The following is a 22,059-nucleotide window of genomic DNA, read 5'->3' on the forward strand; positions in this document are numbered from 1 at the left end:
CTAAAAGTGACTAAAATCACCTTATAATCTGCATAAATATTCATAAAGCATGATACTACTTTCATGATTAAAGGTAACTACATCATTTTGTAGTATGTTCTCAAGTCTACAACTAGTAGTATATGGAAGAACAAGGAGAGCTAGCTGTAAATTGCTTGGTTATAGTTTTTAAGAAACAATAAGTATGCTAACAATTGAACTTTTGTAATTACAAATGGCTTCTTAATAATAGTTTAGGATATTATGGCACTTAAAAATGCAGTATGAAGTTCTTTCTTAGGAAAAAGAAATGCACTGGCCTACAGAGACTTATAAAAACATAATGAATGGTTAAAAAAGAAAATCAAGGAGATGAAAATAAAATGACTATAGTACCAAAACACACAAGTACCATCATCACAATAAAATGTAAGTTTTAATGAGTTTAAGGTTGACAGACATTTACTAAAACATGCTAAAATAAGCTAACTAATTCTTTAAAAAAAAAAAAAAAGCTGCGCTTGGCTACTGCAAACATTTCTTTAGTCAAAGCAGAACCAAATTTAGAACTATTACTGAAGTAAACATCAAGTTCCAGTTTTCCTTAATAACTTTAAAAAATTCAGTTATCTAAGAAATGAGCAAACTAATGAATAACTACCTAGTCCTTTATATTTAATGCATATATTAAGGATATGAAATTTTTAGCACGTGAAGAAAAAAGATGAAAACAAAATGTGTCTTCCCTTAATCACTATTTCAAAACCAAGAAAAGCACAACATAATCTACTTAGATGATTTTTGGATTTAACACTAATATAATCGCTAACGTTTTTAATCAACACAAGTCAATCAAGCCAATAAAAAGAAAAGACAAAGACAATCAAAACATGGCATGCATATTTCATACTAAGGAACCCAAAAAGAACATGTTATAGCTTTGTTACAGATCTTACAGTTAGCACCATTTTTATATCTGAATACATCATAAAAGCAAATAAAAATCCTTTAAAAAAAAACAAAATTATTACAGGTATATGGAAAAAAAAACCAAGAGTGCATTGAGGGGTAACTAAACACTTAAAATGTTTGCAGCTACACCAGAAGGAAGCCTGTTGAGTTACTAAAGAAAAATGGAAACATATCAGCTCTATCCATGCTTATAACAGCATAGAAGAGTAACCAAATTCATCCAGCATTAACTCACACATGTGTAAAAATGTCAACAGTGACTATGTAACTTATTAGGATAGGACCCCAAATAAGGTAATAAAGGAACTTTCTTGCAGACTTATGACATGACTAGCTCTAAAACTGTTACCCGAAAGAATATCCAGATGACTTGCCATGGCATGTTATTTACAATCCTTAAAAGTACTGAAAGTAAAAAGCAGCCCTTTGTATAAAATATGTGAAGCATAAGAAATTTGGATCCTACAAGCAGTATAAACATTCTGTCCAGTTGTTCCATACACTCTACAATCTAACCTCTTTCATCCAACTTAATCATAATATGTATGAAGAAAGGAAGACTACAACAACAACAACACCAATAATAAAAGCAGCAAGGTTTCTCTACATATACACATAGGAACATAAAATTAGTACATCCCAGTCTTAGGAAGAAAGTGCACAATTCAATTGGCAAAGTCTCCTTGTTCACTGACTATTGTAGAAGCAACAGGAAACCAAAATTATTTGCCAATTCAAAAGTACCAACAACTCAAAAGTCTGAGTCTTCAAGCCATTTCAAGTTAAAAGAAAGCAATGTGGCTTGGCGCCAGTGGCTCATGCCTACAGTCCTAACTACACAGGAGGCTTGAGATCTGAAGATCACAATTTGAAGCCAGCCTGGGCAGGATAATCCATGAGGCTTACATCTCCAATTAACCACCAAAAAGCTGGAAGTGGAGTTGTGGCTCAAGTGGTAGAGTGCTAGCCTTGATCAAAAAAGCTCAGGGGCAATGCCCAGGCCCTGAGTTCAAGCCCCAGGACTGGAAAAAAAAAAAAAAAAAAGCACTGTAGCTTTTAGGTTTCAGAAAACTTGGCATTTTTCATGCTGTTCGCAAGAGTTCACAATTGTCAAAGTGCAGTTAGTCCAAAATTGCAACGACAGTATATCATGCCAGCTGAATCCAGCCATGTATCTGAGATAGGATCATATTTCTGCACTGTGTTCAGATAGGAAGACCCCGAATGACCACCAACCACATAAAGGTAGTTATCGATTACAGCTGCTCCAACTCCTGGAAAGGCAAGTAAAAAAAGAAAAGGGCATGAAGCAGACTTTTTCTGAGGAGGAACAAGTGAATTTACACTTCAATATTTTCATCAACCTATTATAATAGCAGTAAGTGACAATATTATATCATTAATAATAGCAAGATAGCAGTAAGTACTGAAAAATTATACCTTTCAGACAAACATAAAGGTCAAATTCTTCCCTCACCTCTGCTCTCCAATCCTACTCTCCCTCTCCCTCAATGTTGGAAAATATTATTAAGGAATATATTTGAAGATATAGTAATTGTACATATTTACAGGGGGCAGTGACATTTCTGTGTGTGTGTGTGTGTGTGTGTGTGTGTGTGTATGTTGTGTGATGGTCAGATCTTTATACAATCTTAAAGTACTATTAAGAATGTACTATATTTGATGCAATCAGGAATGGTCTAATGCCATTTCTTGAAAGAGAACAGCATCTGGCTATTAGGTCTTGCTCAACTAAATCTCTCTTAATCTGGGTCACTGGCCAAATCACAAACATCAACCTCCTGCCCTGTGCCCAGTCTCAATCCTCATATCCCATCCCTTAAAACCCTTCAGCCTCTACTGGGATGGAGGGTGTCCCTCTCAGGTTTGTCCTGAATCTCTGGCCATTGAATTCTTTGGTTCTCCTCTACTTTGTTTTTCTTTCTGAATGCTTTCTAATGTATTTATACATATTTTATAGAAATCATTCATTATGTCAAGTTTTCAAATATCTTGTACTTTATGCTTTAAAAATCCTCCTTGTACATTATCACAACAGTTCTAAAAATAATCTACCTCATTTAAAAATTCATTGATGATACAAAATAAACAATTATAGTGAATGCTTAAACTGTTCATTCCATTCTGAACATTTAATTTTCCTTGAATATTTTTTAAAATTTCATTACTATTATTATTATTGTTTATGCAATACTGAGGAATTGAACCCAGGGTCTCATGCATGCTAGGCAAGCACTCTACCATGAAACCACATTCCCAGCCCCTCCTTGAGTGTTTATGCTTTATTTAATCATAAATAAGAGAAACAATTCTAAAGCACCTCCAAAGGTGATTTAATAATGAGACAAATAAAAAACATTTTCTTTTTACCTGCAGTAGGATGTATTTGTTTTTTCCTCTATGAAGCACCCTGTCATCCAAACCTTTTTTAAAATTAAACTATCTCTAACAGTGAAATTAATATATACAACAAAACAACAGAAGGGGTAGAGAGTGGAGACAGAGAGTGAAAATAAAATACCAGGAGGGAAGATGGCAAGTTAGAGATATTAGCACATAAGCACATTCATGCATTTCTCAAAATCTAAAACAAAACACCTGGTACAGACCTGCTAGAGCAGATGGGGGGCCAGGGTAAGATGCAAAAATACTGAATTTTAGGTTTATAGAAGAAACAACAGACTCTCAAGAGAGCTAAACAAAGGATAAGGAAAGCATAGGTAACTCCCCCTGCCTGCGAGCAGGAGCCTGCTAGCAAGAAAGAAAAGGAATGCTTTCAGGAGCTTATTTCCAAAGGCAATCACATCTCAGAATTACATAAGCACTGAGAGAAAATAATACCAATCAAGATTATATATCCATCGAAGTTAAATTTGAAATCAATGAAGATTTTCCAAGATAAGTATAAACTGTATTTGCATGTATGAAAAGAAAACAATGAAACATACATTTTTGTTTTGTTTTGTTTTTTGTTTTTTTTTGGCCAGTCCTGGGCCTTGGACTCAGGGCCTGAGCACTGTCCCTGGCTTCTTTTTGCTCAAGGTTAGCACTCTGCCACTGAGCCACAGCGCCCCTTCTGGCCATTTTCTATATATGTGGTGCTGGGGAATTGAGCCCAGGGCTTCATGTATACAAGGCAAGCACTCTTGCCACTAGGCCATATCCCCAGCCCTGAAACATACATATTAAAATTATTTTAAGGAAGGAGGAGAATGGGGAACCATGACAGGTGGGAAGGTTGGTTGGGGTTTATAGTTGACATGTGTGGAAACGTCACAATAAAATTCCCCTGTACCAGCACGCTAATAAAGAATAAAACAAGAGGAGCAAGATGGAACATAGTGAAAGAACAATTTATTAGAAAAGAAATATGGCAGGGCCCATACAAAGTCAGACAATAGTAACTACAATGGTTGTTGCTGTTGAGATATATTAAACTATAATTAATGATTTGGATGGCAATATTTATCTCTTCGTTGTAAGCTCTCATAGCTGAATTGCTTAAGTATAATTTATAGAACTTCAGTGCAGTTCATTCTTAATGGAAAATCTGAAACCTAAGTTGCAGATTTAAAGGTACTATACAACCATTGTATTTGTAAATAACTTTACTTAGCACCTTTTTGTCATTTAGAATAGTATATAATACAGTTTGAGTGAGTGCTTTGGGAAGTATTACCAAGTTCTAGTGTTTGCTTCTTAGTATTGAACTGACTCTTCAGTTCTGTCCTAGACACTTTGCACTACAGTAGCCAAATCCATTCTTGTCTTGTTGTTAACGTGTTCTGTGCTGCTGGTGAGTGCTTCTTAGTTTCCATACCAGCTGCTACAGAAGGTTATTTTATATCCCTATGGCTATTGCCAAGGCTACAAAAAGGAAAAGCTATATTTGTATGCAAGACTAATCCTTTGACTGCTAATGTATGTTTCTGCTTGCTGTGCCTTGTTATGGCTGCTTCTTTGTGCTAATAAAGTATGTTTGGTGTTCTTATACAAAAAAAAAAAAGAAATATGGCAGGGAAAGAGCGCACGTGGCATAGACATGCCATGGACAAGTTAGCAATTCAGCTCAAGGCAGAGATGGCCTTGGGTTAAATAATGAGGACTGGATGGCTTTCTGATTGGTGGCTCTCCTTTCTGTTTTGTCAAAGGTTGGGACACTAAGGATTTACTGTCCCTCAGCTGGGTGCTCTTGGCTCAGGCATGAAATCTGTACCCTCCTGGAGGCTGAGATCTGAGGATCACTGTTAAAAGCTAGCCCAGGCAGGAAAGGCCATGAAACTCTTATCCCTAATAAATGACTCAGAAAAAGGTGGAAAGTGGCTCAAGTGGTAGAGTGGAGCCTTGAGCACAAAGAGGCTCAGGGACAGTGCCTCAGCACTGAGTTCAAGCCCTAGGACCAACAGAAAAGGAAAAAAAAATATTTACTGTACCATCCTATTTTCTCATTCTTTTGCCCTTTTTTACTTCTTTTTGTTGTTGTTGCTGTTTTGTAGATTTTTGCTCCCATATCCTTGTCAGGCAAGTTTTATCACCTTATCTTGCCATCTGCAAGCTTAGGCCATAATTCTTTTAGACTTTTCTATATATTTCATAGCTATACTGTTTTTTGTGTTTGCTTTTTAGAGTATTAGGGCTTGAACTCAGGGCCTCAAGATCTCACTTGGCTTTTTCTATTCAAGACTGGTAGTTCTACCACTTGAGCCACACTGCTACTTGCAGTTTCTTGCTGGTTAATGGGAGATAAGGGTCCCTAATGGACTTTTCTGCCTGGGCTGGCTTTGATCTGCAATCCTTAGATCTAAGCTTCCTGAATAGTGAGAATTACAGGAGTGAGCCACCTGACTCATAGCTATACTCTTATCCAAGCCAAAGTTAGTCAAAAGAGATAGAGTATCATTATATATTAGTATGAGAATAATCTATTAAAAAGATTAATTAAATTGGGCACCTATAATCCTAGCTACTCAGGAAGCTGACATCTGAGGATTGCATTTCAAAGCTAGCCCAGGCAGAAAAGCTCATGAGACACTTATTTCCAATAAACTACTCAGAAAAAGTGGAAGTGGCATTGTGGCTCAACTTGTAGAGCGCTAGTTTTGAGCACAAAGAAGCTCAGGGACCGTGCGTAAGTCCTGAGTTCAAGCCCTAGGACTGGGAAAAAATATATATAATTAGTGTAAATAAGTGTACTGAATATTGGTTTACCCAATTTCAAAAATACAAACAATATTGGACATAAAGAAATATACAGGCCTAGATAAACTAGTGAGTAACTTCAGTATCCCACTTTCTTCAATAGAGAAATTATCAGACAAAAAATACTAAAGAAACTATGGACTTAACAAATATCTAAAGAATATTCTATCCAACATATAAGAAATAAACATTGTTTCCAGCAACCCATAGATCTTTCCAAATTAGATCACATACTAGGTCATAAAGCAAATCTTAGCAAATACAAAGCAATGGAAATAATTTATCCTATCTTAACAGACCATAAAGCAATGAAATTAGAAATTAATAGCAAAAGGGCTGGGGATATAGCCTAGTGGCAAGAGTGCCTGCCTCGGATACACGAGGCCCTAGGTTCGATTCCCCAGCACCACATATACAGAAAACGGCCAGAAGCGGCGCTGTGGCTCAAGTGGCAGAGTGCTAGCCTTGAGCGGGAAGAAGCCAGGGACAGTGCTCAGGCCCTGAGTCCAAGGCCCAGGACTGGCCAAAAAAAAAAAAAAAAAAAATTATATTTTAGGGCTGGGGATATGGCCTAGTGGTGAGAGAGCTTGCCTCGTATACATGAGGCCCTGGGTTCGATTCCCCAGCACCACATATACAGAAAACGGCCAGAAGTGGCGCTGTGGCTCAAGTGGCAGAGTGCTAGCCTTGAGCAAAAAGGAAGCCAGGGACAGTGCTCAGGCCCTGAGTCCAAGGCCCAGGACTGGCCAAAAAAATAAATAAATAAATAAATAAATAGAAATTAATAGCAAGGCAAACTATACAAACTGTACAACTGTACAGAGCTTGAGTAATAAATAGACTTTTTGTTTGGCCAGTGGGATATTGAAGAAATTTAAAAATTCCAAAAATGAAACCACAATTTAATCAAAACATTTGTGATATAGTAAAGGTAGTTCTAAAAGGGAAGTTTATGGCTATAAGCACCTATATTAAAAAGCTAGAGAGATATAAAACAAACAAAGCCCTAAATAATGCACCTCAGATCTTAGAAAAAAGAATAAATAAATGTCCAAGTTAGTAAATATAAAGAAACAACAAAGGTCAGGGAGAAATTATAAAATGGAGACTAAAGAACAATACAAGTTATTTTTCTTTTCTTTTCTTTTTTTTTTGGCCAGTCCTAGGCCGTGAACTCAGGGCCTGAGCACTATCCCTGGCTTCTTTTTTGCTCAAGGCTAGCACTCTGCCACTTGAGCCACAGTGCCACTTCTGGCCATTTTCTGTATATGTGGGGCTGGGGAATCGAACCCAGGGCTTCATGTATACGAGGCAAGCGCTCTTGCCACTAGGCCATATTCCCAGCCCCTACAAGTTATTTTTCAATGAGTTGGTTCTTTGAAAAAGTAAACAAGATTGGCAAACCCTTAGCTAAACTGAAGGGAAATATAAAATTATTTTAAAAAGGGGATATTACAGCATATACACTAAGAGTCTCAGAGGATCCAAAGGCAATAATTTGAAAACTCCTCCAAAAATTTGAAAATTGGAGATTTCATGCCAGTCATCAGAATAGTTATCATTAAGAAAACAAAAACAGGCTGGGGATATGGCCTAGTGGCAAGAGTGCTTGCCTCATGTATATGAAGCCCTGGGTTCCATTCCCCAGCACCACATATACAGAAAACAACCAGAAGTGGCACTGTGGCTCAAGTGGCAGAGTGCTAGCCTTGAGCAAAAAAAGAAGCCAGGGACAGTGCACAGGCCCTGAGTCCAAGCCCCAGGACTGGCCAAAAAAAGAAAACAAAAACGGCAAATGCTGACCAGAATGCAGGGGAAACGAAATACTTATACTCTCTGGTTTGGATGTAAATTAATGTGGCCACCATGGAAATCAATACTAAAATTCCTGAAAATAGGGCAGCCATTATGAACTCATATGCCACTCCTGTGTATATGCCCAAAGAAATCAATGTACCCAAACACTCATGTGTATTGTGGCAGTGTTCACAACAGCCAAGTATGGTATCACCCTAGGTCCTCATCAGTGGATGATAAAGATGCCTATGTATACACACATACATGTATATGGGTCTGTCTGTCTACACACACACACACACACACACACACACACACATACTATATAAAGTTCAGCCAATAAGAAGAATGAGTTTGTCATTTTCAAGAAAATCAGTGAATCTGGAGACCAAGTACAAAATAATCCAGAATGAGAAAGACAAATACTGCATACTCTCTCATGAGAGAGTTCCACATATGATATAGAACCTAGACAAGAAAGTAAAAAGAGTAGGAAGACGATCTGTGAGAGGGGGAAGGAGGACAAAAGAGGATAAAAATGGGTGACTATAATAAAAATATACTCTCTGTGTATATAAATATCACGAAACTCATTCAGTACAATTATTAAATGTTAATATAAAACAAAATGATGAAGTGTTATATGAACAAAAAAGCTTCTACTAAAATCCTTTATTAACATTTCTCAAAATGTATTTCATATGGCGCTGGGAATATGTCCTAGTGGCAAGAGTGCTTGCCTCGTATACATGAGGCCCTGGGTTCGATTCCTCATCACCACATATACAGAAAATGGCCAGAAGTGGTGCTGTGGCTCAAGTGGCAGAGTGCTAGCCTTGAGCGGGAAGAAGCCAGGGACAGTGCTCAGGCCCTGAGTTCACGGCCCAGGACTGGCCAAAAAAAAAAAAAAAATGCATTTCATAAATTTGAAAAAAATCAGTATAAACAGTGGCACATTAAAGAAACAACTCATTTTTTCTACCTAGTTGTCTTTCAAGTTTACAGTAAAAAAGTTTAACAAATAATATCTTCACTGCTGCATTTAGGGATAGTGCTATTCTAAAAGTAGCACTATAGCAAATACTGCCCTATTCATTTAGAAATTGATAAATTACTATGGGCTGGGAATGTAGTTCAATGTGTATTGCCTATACAATTACAAGGATCTGGGTTCAATTCATGGCACTACAAAACAAATAAATGAACAAATTAATGAATATTACCTGTTCTGGGTTCTTTCATTCTTCTACACACAGTCCACTGATTTTGATGAGGGTCATATCTTTCAATGCTTGACAAATGTGAGACACCATTATGTCCACCCACCACAAAAATAAAGCCTAGCATGACTCCCACGCCAAAGTGAATCCTTTTATCTGCCATGGATGCAACCATCTCCCAAGAATCCTTACTTGGATCATAACGCTCCACACTGCAAATATTCATGAGAAAAGAATTAGTTTGAGATCCCTTCCAAAGCAAAACTCAAACCCGCCAGTTGAAAAGTTCAAATAAACAAATATAAAACACAAGTAAGTTCTTCCAAATATTCTAGATTTTGTGGATGACATTGCTGGGATAAGAGTTTACCTTGTGGATAGGGTACAATAATAGCAGTATGCTATTCTTTTATGTAGTCATTATAGGTATCCAAGTGGGGGAGGGTGCTGGTTTCAGGATCCCCCATGGATGCACACACCCTTTATATGACTTAGCACAGTATTTATATACAACCATAACAGTCTACTGCTAAAATACTCACAATCAGTAAAATACCTACCTCTCCAATGACAATTACTGTTAGCAATAAAAATCTTCAGAATGGGCTGGGAATGTGACTTAGTGGTAGAGTGCTTGCCTAGCATGCACGAAGCCCTGGCCAGAAATGGCACAGTGGCTCAAGTGGTAGAGTGCTAGCCCTGAGCAAAAGAAGCTCAGGGACAGTGCTCAGGCCCTGAATTCAAGCCCCAGGACTGGCAAAAAACCAAATCTTCAGATTATCACTTTTCAATAAGGATTCGAGATTATGATTAATTATCCACAAAGCAATAACTTTAAAGCTTTATTTTCTCATATATACATTTTTTTCTGATGACAGTCCTGGGGTTGCAACTCAGAGTCTGGGTGCTGTCTCTTAGCTTTTTCCACTCAAGACTAGAGACTCTAGATTTGAGTCTCCTCTGCTCCTCTGCTGGCTTTTTGGTCGTTATATGGATATCAGAGTCTCACAGACTTTCCTGCCCAGTCTGGCTTTAAATTGTGATCCTCAGATCTCACCCTCTTGGATAGTCAGGCTTACAGGCATGAGCCACCAGTGCCCAGCTTCACATGTACTGTTTATTCAGAGGATATACTATAGAGTACAGGGATCTTTATTTCTGATTTTTGGGACCATCTAGATATATGGCAATTTATATATGTTCATAGAATCAGAATCTAGAAAGGATTTAAATAACAATTTAAACTTATGATTCATTATATATGCAGCAATGCAGGAATTAAGTTTTTACTACTTTACCAAGCAATGCAATACAAAACCATATAAACAAACATAAAATGCAACATTATCTAATCCTTAAATTTTAGGTATCTGAGTTTTAAAATATAGTTTTACGTTTATTGAATGGATGTGAAATTTTAACAGGAGTGATTTGGATCCTACACATACAAGGACATTCTGTATACACAATTGTACTTACGGAGCAGTTTAAATTCTCAAATGCCTGTCAATCTTTTTTTCTACCCAGGCTGGCTATGAATCATGATCCTTAGATCTCAGCCTACTGAGTACCTAGGATTATAGGTGTGAGCCACCAGTACCTGACTGCCTATCAATCTTACCTGAAAATATTAAAAAGGAAGTTCATTCATACACACAAATTGTTAAGAAATCTTGTCAACCATGCCTTTAAAAAATCTACAAACACAATGTGATTAAATACCTGTTCATGTGAGCGGGACCATACCCACCAATGGCATAGATCATTCCATCCAGTACAGCCGCCGCAAAACAACTTCTTGTTGTTGTCATCGGTGCCACAGGTTGCCATTTTCTTAATTTGGGAATATATTTTTCTACGGATTGTAAATAAGACTGTCCGTCATATCCACCCAGAGCATAAAGTTCTCCTGCAAGAACTACTACTCCAAGAGTACTTCGGCTCTCATTCATCCTCTCTAGTGAAGTCCAGGTGTTTGTATCAGGATTCCAACATTCTACAGAATTTTCGTGTTTTCTGATAGTGACGCCAGAACGCGCATTTGTTTCAATACCACCTATAACATACACCTTTTGGTCTAAAACACATATTCCAAACTCATAGCGAGGAATGTTTAGGGGTGCCAAACCAATCCAAGAGTCATTTTGAGGAAAATACATCTCCACACTAAAGAATAAGCAGAAAAAAATAAAATTACAAAGCCGAAATAGCTAAAAAAAAAAAAATGTTGACTCTCAATAGTAATAAGGGGCATGCAAAATGAAGCTCACTATGACACACCATCTAGATTGGCACAAGTTTAAAGTTAGATAATAATAACTGCTGGCAACAATGTGGAGCTAGGAATGGATGCTCCGACTGTCAGCTAGTACAAATTATTCTAGCAAACAATTATACATTACCTTGAAAAGTCAAAGACACATACATACCTTCATTCCTGTATTCCTAATCTATCAAACATCTACTAAATTTTGTATCAGGAAACATATACAGATATGTTAATTACAGTATAACACAAAAGTACAATAAAAGGAATAGTTAAATAGGCATGGTGTATCTGTCCTATGCCGGACAATTCCACTCTTTGATACTCAAGAAATACATATATATATATGTGAATGTACAAAGATGTTCATAACTTGGGGCTGGGGATATGGCCTAGTGGCAAGAGCGCTTGCCTCGTATACATGAGGCCCTGGGTTCGATTCCCCAGCACCACATATACAGAAAATGGCCAGAAGTGGCGCTGTGGCTCAAGTGGCAGAGTGCTAGCCTTGAGCAAAAAGGAAGCCAGGGACAGTGCTCAGGCCCTGAGTCCAAGGCCCAGGACTGGCCAAAAAAAAAAAAAAAAAGATGTTCATAACTGTATTGTGTCAGATAGAAAAACACATAAAGCAATTATATGTGTGTAAGGGTACTCTCATTTCTCCCTTTTCTTTTGTTTTTGTGCTGGTACTGGGCCTTGAACTCAGCGTCCTGAGCTCTTCCTTCGCTTTTTCATTCAAGACTGGTGCTCTATCAGTTAAGCCACAACTCCACTTCCAGTGTTTTGCCAATTAAGTGGAGATAACAGTCTCTCAAATTTGTCTGCCATAGCTGACTTACAACCACGATCCTCAGATCTCTGCCTCTTGAATAGCTAATATTACAGGCATGAACTACCAGTATACAGTCAGGGGATTTCACCAAAGTAGAAAAGCTGTGTTTTCATCTTTATATCTCTGAGATAACAAATCAAGCAACCACTGCTCAACATGAGCCAAATCAAAGAAGTTATTGCATACCACAATAAGAAAATTACATATATTAAAAAAACCATCTCAAAAAGGGCATAAAATGACCAGATTTATATATTAGAACATATGCAAATTGATTTCTCCTTATAGAAGACTGAAAAATCAAGATAAGCACCCAAGTGATGTGAGGTTATTTTAGAAGTACAGGTAAGAGACTATGGGGTTCCTAATTAGAGTACAAGTAATAAATATGGAAATGGCTCATTACATTAAAAAGGCTTTAAGAGAGTGCACTGAAAGGATTTGGTGCTTAGATAAATACAGAAGAGGAATGTGAGAGGAAAACAGAAATCTTTCAAAGATGAATGATATTTCTTCCTTAAGTAATGGATGGCTATATACTAAGAGAATACAAGGTGAAGAGCCACTTTATGGGAGAAAACAATGTGTTTAGTTTAGACATTGGGATTAAAGTGCTTGTTAAATATTTAAGTAAAGAATGGTCTACTAAAAACAAAGGATCTACCTTCCTATGTATTTTACACTGTTGGTTATATTTTTTCTTTTGTTGACAGATTTAAATTCCTTTGTTTGCATGACATGCTCAGGGTTTTCTTATCACTAAAATTGTTCTTGCTGATTCCGTCTTGAAATTAATTCATTAATTAAACCTTTTCTTTCCTATGTCTTCTTATGGGGGAGAAAGACATCTATGCCATTTCTTAAAGAAAACACATAGAAGAAAATGAATTGCACATAAAGTCCACCATTTACAGTAGTATCCTGTTCTTTATTACTTTGATGATTCTTCTGATTAATTGTTTTTATTAAAACCCATTCCTATCCTCAGTCTACTCTCATTACGGGTTCCTAGATCTCTTTTTATGTTTTCTGGTTTGTTCCAATAAAGATGTAATTGGTTTCAGAAAAAAAAAGTTACTGAGTAGCCAGGACAGATAAATGAGAATGCTCTGGCGGGTATAAGTGTTAATGGAGTTTTGCAGAAAATGGATAACAATGTGATTAAAACAATAATGCAAGTATTTTAAGAAAAAATAAGAAAAAGAAGCAAATAATAAAGGAAAATCAATTTTTAAAAAAATACTGAAAATAACCACATTTAAAAACATAAAATCTAATAGTACCACTCCTCTAAGAAAGCCATTTACCTATCCAAACAGGCAAAAAGCCCAGATTTCCCTCCTACTGCACAAAGTACTTTGGGAGCACAGCGAGGCCGTGTCATCAAGACTGTCTGATGAGAAAGTCTATGCTCAGGCATGAAGTGGTACTTTAGAGCTTCATTCAAAAGATGTTTACAAGCGCGATCATCCCGAATAAGATGATTTGCTTCATACAGCCTAGTGAGAAACTTAACACTCAATAATGGTAATCGTACACTGTTCAGTAGCTGTGCTAAGTACTTCTGGCGTTCTTGTACATCATATTTGATCCAAGACTCTAATGCATAAAAAACAGTCTCTTCAGTAGCTACATTCAAACAGTCATTGGAGACAATTTCATCCAAATCAGCATGTGTAAGCTCAAAAAACTCTTCTGTCTGGCAAACAGCTTCAAAATTCTGGCATATGTATTTAGTGGCTGCCAAATAAAGGTCATGACAGCCATACGTCTCTGCAAAACGAGAAATTCCAATACAATTACCAGGATCAAGTTGGCTTTCAAGAAATGCACAACACTCCTTCAGGACCAGCTTTATCTGAAGTAGGTTTGCTGCTGGAAGGAGAGTTTCAACTGTGTCCTGAGAAATGAAAACAGTCCCTGTATAGGCATATTCCACAATGGCCTGAAGAGCAGTTTCATCAATGCATTGAAACTCAACCTCACTGTTCTCCTTTTCAGAAAGGTTTCCAGTGAACATAGCTTTGAAATATGGGCTGATGCTGGCAAGTACCACTTTGTGTGCATGAATTTTAACATCCCCTACACGAAGAATGATGTCACACAGTTCGTGATGCTGACGAAGAAGGTTTAATCCTTGCAGAAGTTGTTCAGAATGCAAATGGGTTAAGTTAGCAAGCATGTAGGTTGGGGATGCGTGGTCCATCTACAAAAAACAAAAGGTACAGAGAGTTATTTAAAAGTAATCATGCCAACCTGATTCTATTTCAACTAGTATAAAACAGATTTATTCTTTGCTTTCTATGTGTTGGTTTTTAACTCCTAAAAGCTAGAGCAAAAGGCACTAGAATTGAAGGGAATTTAATAATCGTGTAATTCACCTCCATTGTTACAGATATTAGGAAATGGAGGCCTCAAATCTTACACAATAAACTCTAAAGCATAAAGGTCTCTGGACACTAGACTTTTGGATTAAAACTGTCAAATCTATCTCTGTTTTCCTTCAAGAAAGGCAAGTCTAAGCTATCACTGGAGCAAAATGCAAATGTAGGGAGAAAATCTATTAAAGCAAAATTAGTTTTGAAACAACAATAGCTAATTGACTGTTTTCTCAGCAATCATATTAGTAATATCAACTGGAAAGAAATTACATGTGTACTCATACTCTTCCCCCAAAATTCAATAACTTAATAAAAGTATCATTGTTATCAATTGAAATATTAGAACAAATATGCAATAAATCCAAATGATTATAAAGCACTACTTTCAAAACCTATACTTACTAATGAAGGAAAACCTAGCAGAAATGCATAAAGTTTTAGAAATATTCAAACTACCTTACCAGCTAAACAAACCAATAACATACAACAAGGTAGAGTAAGTAATCAGAAGTCTTCCAACAGGGAAAAGCCCAGGCCTAGATGAATTCATAGCTGAATTCTATAAGACATTTAAAGATGAATACCAATACTCCTCAAGATTTTCCATGAAATAGAAATAGAAGGAGCAATCCCAGACTCATTCTATCATGCCAGTATCTTACTCATCCCCAAACCAGGTAAAGATCCAACAAAAAGGAGAATTACAGACCAATCTCTCTGATGAACACAGATATAAAGCTCTTCAATAAAGTATTAGCCAACAGAATCCAAAAACAAATTAAAATCACATATTCATGTTAAAAGTTTTGTAGAGGGATGGGAATATGGCCTACTTGCAAGAGTGCTTGCCTCTTATATGTGAAGCCCTGGGTTTGATTCCTTAGTACCACATATATAGAAAATGGCCAGAAGTGGGGCTGTGGCTCCAGTGGACAGAGTGCTAGCCTTGAGCAAAAAGAAGACAAGGACAGTGCTCAGGCCCTGAATCCAAGCCCCAGGACTGGCAAAAAAAAAAAAAAAAAGCTTTGGAGAAACTAGGACTAGAAGAGACATTCCTTAAAACAATAAAGGCAATATAGGACAGACCAACAGCCAACATCATACTAAATGGGGAAAAAGTAAAACTACTTCCCTGAAAATCAGGAACAAGGCAAGGATGCCCACTCTCTCCACTCCCCTTTAATATAGTTCTGGAATTCTTAATCAGAGCATTAAGGCAAGAAAAGGACATTAACAGGATCCACATAGGGAAAGAAAGAATTAAACTATCCCTATTTGCAGATGACATGATCTTATACCTAAAGGACCCCAAAACTCCACCCCCAAACTCCTAGAGCTAATTGACTACTTCATCAAAGTAGCAGGATACAAAATTAACCTACAGAAATCAGTAGCAGGCATGAGCCACCAGCACCCAGCAAAACAGCTACTTTCAAAGCTCATATTTTTCACAGACTAAGTAATGTCCAAGATACTAAAAAGAACCTGCAAATGAGATCTCTGAGTAATTGCCAGTGGGACAGGACTAGAGACTATTGCAAAACATAAAACTAAACTCCACAAACAATCTGGGAAGATTCAATGTTCACATGGAATTCTAAAATTACCAGTGATTTGATTTTTGGTTACCTAAGAGAATATCTGGATATCTCTTTGACAGCATAGATGAGCTAACATTAGTAACACATTTCACAAACTGATCTTTCTTTTTTTAGAATTACGTGTCAGGAATGTATACTTGATGTCAAAGTAGATGTCAGTAAAGGGCTTTATAATGCCTTTAATGATTTTCTTGAAAACAAACTAAAGAATACAACATTTCAGAGAGCTAATTTAGCAAATAGTTGAATAACCATTCCTGGCATATAATACTGAATAGAACAAGGACTGGCAGGATGTCTCTGGCGGTAATAAAAGTCCAAGGTGAAGGTATTCAGGGTAGGCTGCTCAGCTTTGTAGATATTATTCAGCCAAAGGACAAACACTGGATGACCAAATAAGGATCCTTAAGATGTGATATTTAAGAAGAAATTTAAGAATCTAAGGTAGATTCTTAATCTAAGGTAGATTCTAGAACTACACAAGTGCAGAAGAGAAAAAAATGACTAGAAAATGTTTCTGTTTTCTTTTTTCATATGTGTCCAAGGCATGAGCCAGACAGAGGCATAGATCAAAAGCCATGCTGGGATTAACATGGATTGCTTTGCCCCTGGCTAAGATGAGCACCATAAAAGTTGAAGCCACTTTGTCCAAACAAGGACATCATAGAATATGTTTTAAATAAAAGCTTAGAAATATTAATTTCAGTACTACTTTAATACACTAAGCTTAAGTGGGTTTAAGCTTTAGTTATAGAAATATACTACTTAGAACATTACACAGGTGACATTTTTGCTTTTTTTTGGAAAATGTCAGACCACATCTGGAATACAGATTTTAGATATCATGTACTTTTATAAGTTATCTAAATAAATTAATATCTACTGAACAGAAGAAAATGAAATCATGTCTTATAGGTAACAGAACTGAGAGTACTGAATCTGCAACAAAGGAAATCTGAGGGTTATCATGCAAAAAGGCCTGGGAGAAACCTTAACAATAAATGTTGGTTTTGAGGGAAAAAAAAGCTTAGATTTGTGCTTATCATTAAGGTCTTGATAAATATTTACTAGTTCTATTTAGTTGTTTGCTTTAACAGTATTCACCTTACTATGCTGAACTCTTATTCTTATTTGGGTCTAACTACTAAATAAGATATCAACTCTGGAGTCAAGATGTGAACATATCAGATAGAAATGGGAATTTGTATTGACTACATACTGAATAAATTAACTAAATGTCTTGGTTTCTGTTGTTAAATATAGTAGATAGTCATGCTCTTAAGACTTGTATCTTAAGCCAGGATATGTAGTAGACATCTCTAATCCAAGCACTTGATAGGCCAAGGTGAGAGGACAAAAAGTTGAATTGTGAATTCAAGGCCCTCTGGACATGGGGTGAGAACCTGCCAAAAAGCAAAAACCAGACCCTGCCAGTGACTCACCCCTGTACTCCCAGCTACTCAGGAGGCTGAGATCTGAGGATTGCATTTCAAAGCCAGCCCAGGCAGGAAAGTCCATGAGACTTTTATCTCCAATTATCACTCAAAAAAAGCCAGAAATGGGACTAGGAATATGGTAGAGTGTTTGCCTCGTATACATGAAGCCCTGGGTTTGATTCCTCAGCACTGTGGCTCAAGTGGTAGAGTGCTAGCCTTGAGCAAAAAGAAGCCAGGGGCAGCGCTCAGGCCGTGAGTTCAAGCTGCAGGACTGGCAAAAAAAGAAAAAAAAAAAAAAGCCAGACATGGCACTGTGGTACAAGTGAGAGAATGTTAGCCTTGAGCAAAAAAAGCACAGAAACAGCACCCAGGCCCTGAGTCCAAGCCCCAGGACTGTGAAAAAAAAAACAACTTTTACAAATAATTTTCAAATATCTGTATTGAAATAAGGATTTGAACATGCTATGGATTTGCTTTTAAAAATGTGAGATGAGAGAGTGGACATTATATGGATGATGTCCTGAGTTGGTAAGTATTCAGGCATGATGACAGACATTAGGATCATGCTATTCTATTTTTACATGTTCCTGAAATTTTACACAGTAAAGTTTATTTTAAAGGAAAATAGAAGACATTAAATTTGAATATAACACAAAGAGAATTGAATGAATTTACAAGATCACAAAATTAAGGCAAATTACTGGGACTATAATGTTTCCTTAATGTTAAAACAATATATTAAGCACATTAAAATTAAAAAAAAAATAATGTCAAAAAGTGTTGAGCTGGATCAATGTATAATTGTTGCCACTTCTGAAAAGAGTATATTATTCTAAGATAGGCCATACAGAGTAAAACTTTGTCCAATTGTCATAACCTGTGCCAGGTTCTGTTCTAAGTTTTACATGCATTAATTGCTTTCATTCTTAGAGCAACAATATGAGATACTATTGTCACAGATAAAGAAATTTAAGGAATAGAATTAGTCACTCAAATCAAAATTTAAACCACAGTATTGTTTCCAAAAATTTTTAATGCTTGATTATAGTGTCTTATTTATTAAATAAGTTCATAATTTCTTTACCTTATTAAAAATTTTACCTAAACAAAAAAACCTAAAATGTAACAAGTAGAAACCTAAGGAAGGTCAATCATGAGAGGAGAGGCATGGCACAAGCGGCAGCTTGTCAGCTATGAGCAAGCAAGCTGATCAGAGCTCAGGGAAGTAGATCAAAGGTACACATCCATGCACATACACACATATAAAGACACAGATCTGATACCAAATTACATCAGGGCTTTAAAGTGAAATAAAGATCAATGGAATAATCATTCCCTCTGTTTACCTGTACAGTATCAGATTTGCTATCCAGGTTTCTCATGTACTGGCCATTTTTTCTTCCTAATTTTGGTATTATAAAACAAAATGTTCAAACTACATTTAATTACCTAATCTTGGTAATTAAGCTAGTCAATATTGAAGAAACAGTATCTATTTGAAAATTTTTAACAAAGCAACAGTATTCTATTATCTATATATTCTTTTTATAAATACCCACAATAAGATGTTAAGTGAAGACTTAATACTCTTTAAGCTCTAAATCTAAGATAATAAAAGTCTATCTGAGAGTTTAGAATCTATGTACTTAATTGACATGCACCCTGCAAAGCAGTGGTGTTGAAATCAGTTGGGAGGCAATTAAGTACTGACATAAAAATAGAGATCACAACCACAGCAAATAAGTGGTGAAGAGAATGATGATTGCTGAAAAAACATCCAAATGAACACTTTTCTGTAAAAAATGAAATTAGGAGGATTAGGAAAATATTTTAACTGCTCTCTTAAGTCCATTTTCCTTACAAGTAGAATTCAGCTGATGATGGTATATAATTTCATCAGTGAATCTATGAGTCTCTTTCTCAGAGGCTGATTTTCATCATATGTGGCAAAACAAAAATAAATTAGAAGGCTTCCATTAATATGCATCATTATATCATGAATTCAGATAACAAAGCAGAAAGCAAGTTCCCAAAGGTATTACTATATGCAGTAAAAGCTTCAAGCTACATAATTAATCCCCGCCCATTGAAAAACTAGTTGCAACAGATGTGAAATCTTGTTAACTAATATAGATTGGTGCTAAATGGGCAATAAAAATTGGATTTTTGTTTATATTTCTGACTGAGATCTGAACACACACACGAACACACACACACACACACACAAATGTATTCTTTAAGTAATTCTTAAATCTCTATCCTAATTGATGATAAACTATAATTCCAGACTTTCAATATCTTTGATTACCACACAACTTCTAGTCACTAAGTCAGATATGGAAAAGAGTAGTGAATTTTCAATCTGAAAATTCTAGTCACTGAAAAAAGTTATCTTCTATTTTAACATAAATTGGCATTCTAATGTGTACATTCTATGAAGCAAGCACTCTTGCCACTAGGCCATATTCCCAGCCTGTAATGTGTACATTCTAATATGTACATCATTTTCTTGTTGCCTTTCATTTGAACTGGGCTCTTGAAGGCTAGCCATACATGAGCAAAGTATACATTTAAGGTTCTTAGTTGGAAGTTAAGAACCAGAAACACTTTTCCCCATTGACAACAGAAAAGAGTGTGTAGAGGAAGTGGTTAGTTTTTAGTTGGTCGTTAGCTGTTGGTCTAACTAAACCCAATTTAGGCTATTTCACTTATGCACCACAATGACTAACAAAGAAATCACTTAGGATTTAAATTAAAACATGCATGCTTATGCAGTATCATTTACATTAATGCTTTTTCTCAAAAGACAAGCCTGCTAAATTCAAAGTGTGCTATCATATAAAATCCAGAAATACATTTTCAACTTGAATGAGCCAGGAACATTTCTTATAAAGTGGTTTGGCATATGTGACTCAATTATTCCAAGGCTTAAAAAATGTTTGATAGACATCCCACCTGGTACAAAGTGGGGCAAGGAATTTGCATTTTAAGTGCATAAATTTGGGGACTTGGAATTATATCTCAAGACTTTTCTCACTTTGTCATGCAAAAGTATTAGTATTATTATTCCCTTAAAAAACATATCTTCAAGGTCTTTGAACCTGAGGCGGTATGGAGAGTTTGAGGTCAAAAACAAACAACCAAAATTGCTTTCACAATACAAAACTATTCAGCCTCACATAGGATACCCCAGGCTCCTCGAGTGTGACCACTTAACTTTTGTTGAGAAGGATATAATGTCCATCAAATTCTCAGTTCTCTTTAAGAAATATCTATCAGCTCTAAATCCACAGAGTGGAATTCTCTTAAGACCATGCTGCCAAGAACTTGCACCGCAACAGAAACCATCATTGCAAGCTCCGTTTCCAGGAGACAGAAAGGCTGCAGAGACATTAGAGGATCCTGTTGGGAGGTTGGGGTGGTGGAGGGAGGCGGTAGAGGGGCAGGAGAGTTCCACAGGGGCACTGAATTAGAAGGGAAGACTTGGAGGACGTTATCGATGAGGCTATAAGGAAACCCACGCTCGATCTCTAGACTATGTATGTTTCAAAGATAGCTTAAAGTGATGGGAGCAAGCTAAAGTGAGTGATAGAGAGCCATCATTCTCCACAGCAGCGAGTTAAGCAAAGTACCAAGTAAGGGCCAGGAAAGAGGGGGTTGTCTCCAAAGACCAGGAATGGGGAAGGGGCGGGGAGGAGTACCAGATCTGCGAGAGAGTTCGGCCTCCGTGCAGATCTCCGGTATGGATCCGCGGTGGGCAGGAGGAAAGGATCGCTTTTACGGTGGTAGAAAGTAACGCGCGTTCCACTAGCGTAACGAGCCCGGTCGTGGAAGATGTCGCCTCTCTCCCTGCTAGCTCCCGTCGATTCCTTTACCTCTCACTGGAGCTCCTGTGGCAATCGGGGCAAAACTCTGCCAAAGCCTGCGCCGCTGGAGGACAGCAAAAGGAAAATACCTGAGTCCCCGGAATAACACCTGCGGCGACAGGAGGAGGAGGAGAAGGAGGAGTACGAGGAGGAGGAGCCTTGCACAACCGAAGCCCAAACAGAATTCTCGCTTGCTCGGGTCAAAACCTCAACTCTTACGGGCGGGGCGGGGTACTTCCGCTCCGAGCCTTTAACATCACTTCCGCTTTGTGTCTTGCCCCTCTCCCAGCCCCGCCTCCTCTCCAGTCTAAACCCGTTCCAACCTTCTAACTTCCTCTTCCAGGACACCGCCAGTTCTTAACGGCCAACTTGGACTACGATACCCAGCATTCACCTCGGGAGGTTGATTTCCGGGTTAATAGGTCCGGGCTGGGTATATCACCATGGAAGCAATCGGTTTGGTCACGTGGTGCTCCTGTTAACGCCCGG

The 22,059-nt window shown here is 37.2% G+C and overlaps 1 protein-coding gene and 1 non-coding gene across 5 annotated transcripts; both read right to left on the reverse strand.

The window, feature by feature from the left end:
- Positions 1–1,919: 1,919 nt before the first annotated feature.
- On the reverse strand, positions 1,920–21,787 carry Klhl28 (kelch like family member 28). Of its 4 annotated transcripts, none has more exons than XM_048361876.1 (6): positions 21,580–21,776; positions 19,051–19,106; positions 13,594–14,492; positions 10,911–11,354; positions 9,192–9,400; positions 1,920–2,225 (listed from the first exon to the last, which is right to left on the reverse strand). In XM_048361876.1, exons 2-6 carry the CDS (start codon positions 19,084–19,086, stop codon positions 2,062–2,064), a joined length of 1,752 nt encoding a protein of 583 aa, XP_048217833.1. In that variant the 5' UTR covers positions 19,087–19,106; positions 21,580–21,776; the 3' UTR covers positions 1,920–2,061. The 4 variants fall into 4 exon arrangements, with proteins under 4 accessions (XP_048217833.1, XP_048217834.1, XP_048217835.1 ...); XM_048361877.1 differs by having other exon boundaries at positions 21,660–21,759; XM_048361878.1 differs by lacking the exon at positions 19,051–19,106 and having other exon boundaries at positions 21,660–21,787.
- Positions 16,801–16,929, reverse strand: LOC125363702. The gene has a single exon (XR_007213295.1). It is a non-coding gene; the product is annotated as a small nucleolar RNA SNORA48 (small nucleolar RNA).
- Positions 21,788–22,059: the final 272 nt, after the last annotated feature.

This window comes from Perognathus longimembris, chromosome 14 (assembly GCF_023159225.1).
Source record: "Perognathus longimembris pacificus isolate PPM17 chromosome 14, ASM2315922v1, whole genome shotgun sequence".
In the NCBI taxonomy this organism is placed as follows: Eukaryota; Metazoa; Chordata; class Mammalia; order Rodentia; family Heteromyidae; genus Perognathus; species Perognathus longimembris.

Coding starts and splice junctions, on each gene's coding strand:
- Klhl28 (XM_048361876.1), bottom strand. CDS start 19,086: ATGAGAAACCTGGATAGCAAATCTGATACTGTACAG. Junction 11,355..13,593: donor CTTTTTGCCTGTTTGGATAG/GTAAATGGCTTT, acceptor CTTATTCTTTAG/TGTGGAGATGTATTTTCCTC. Junction 2,226..9,191: donor AATGAAAGAACCCAGAACAG/GTAATATTCATT, acceptor TTGCCTTTCCAG/GAGTTGGAGCAGCTGTAATC.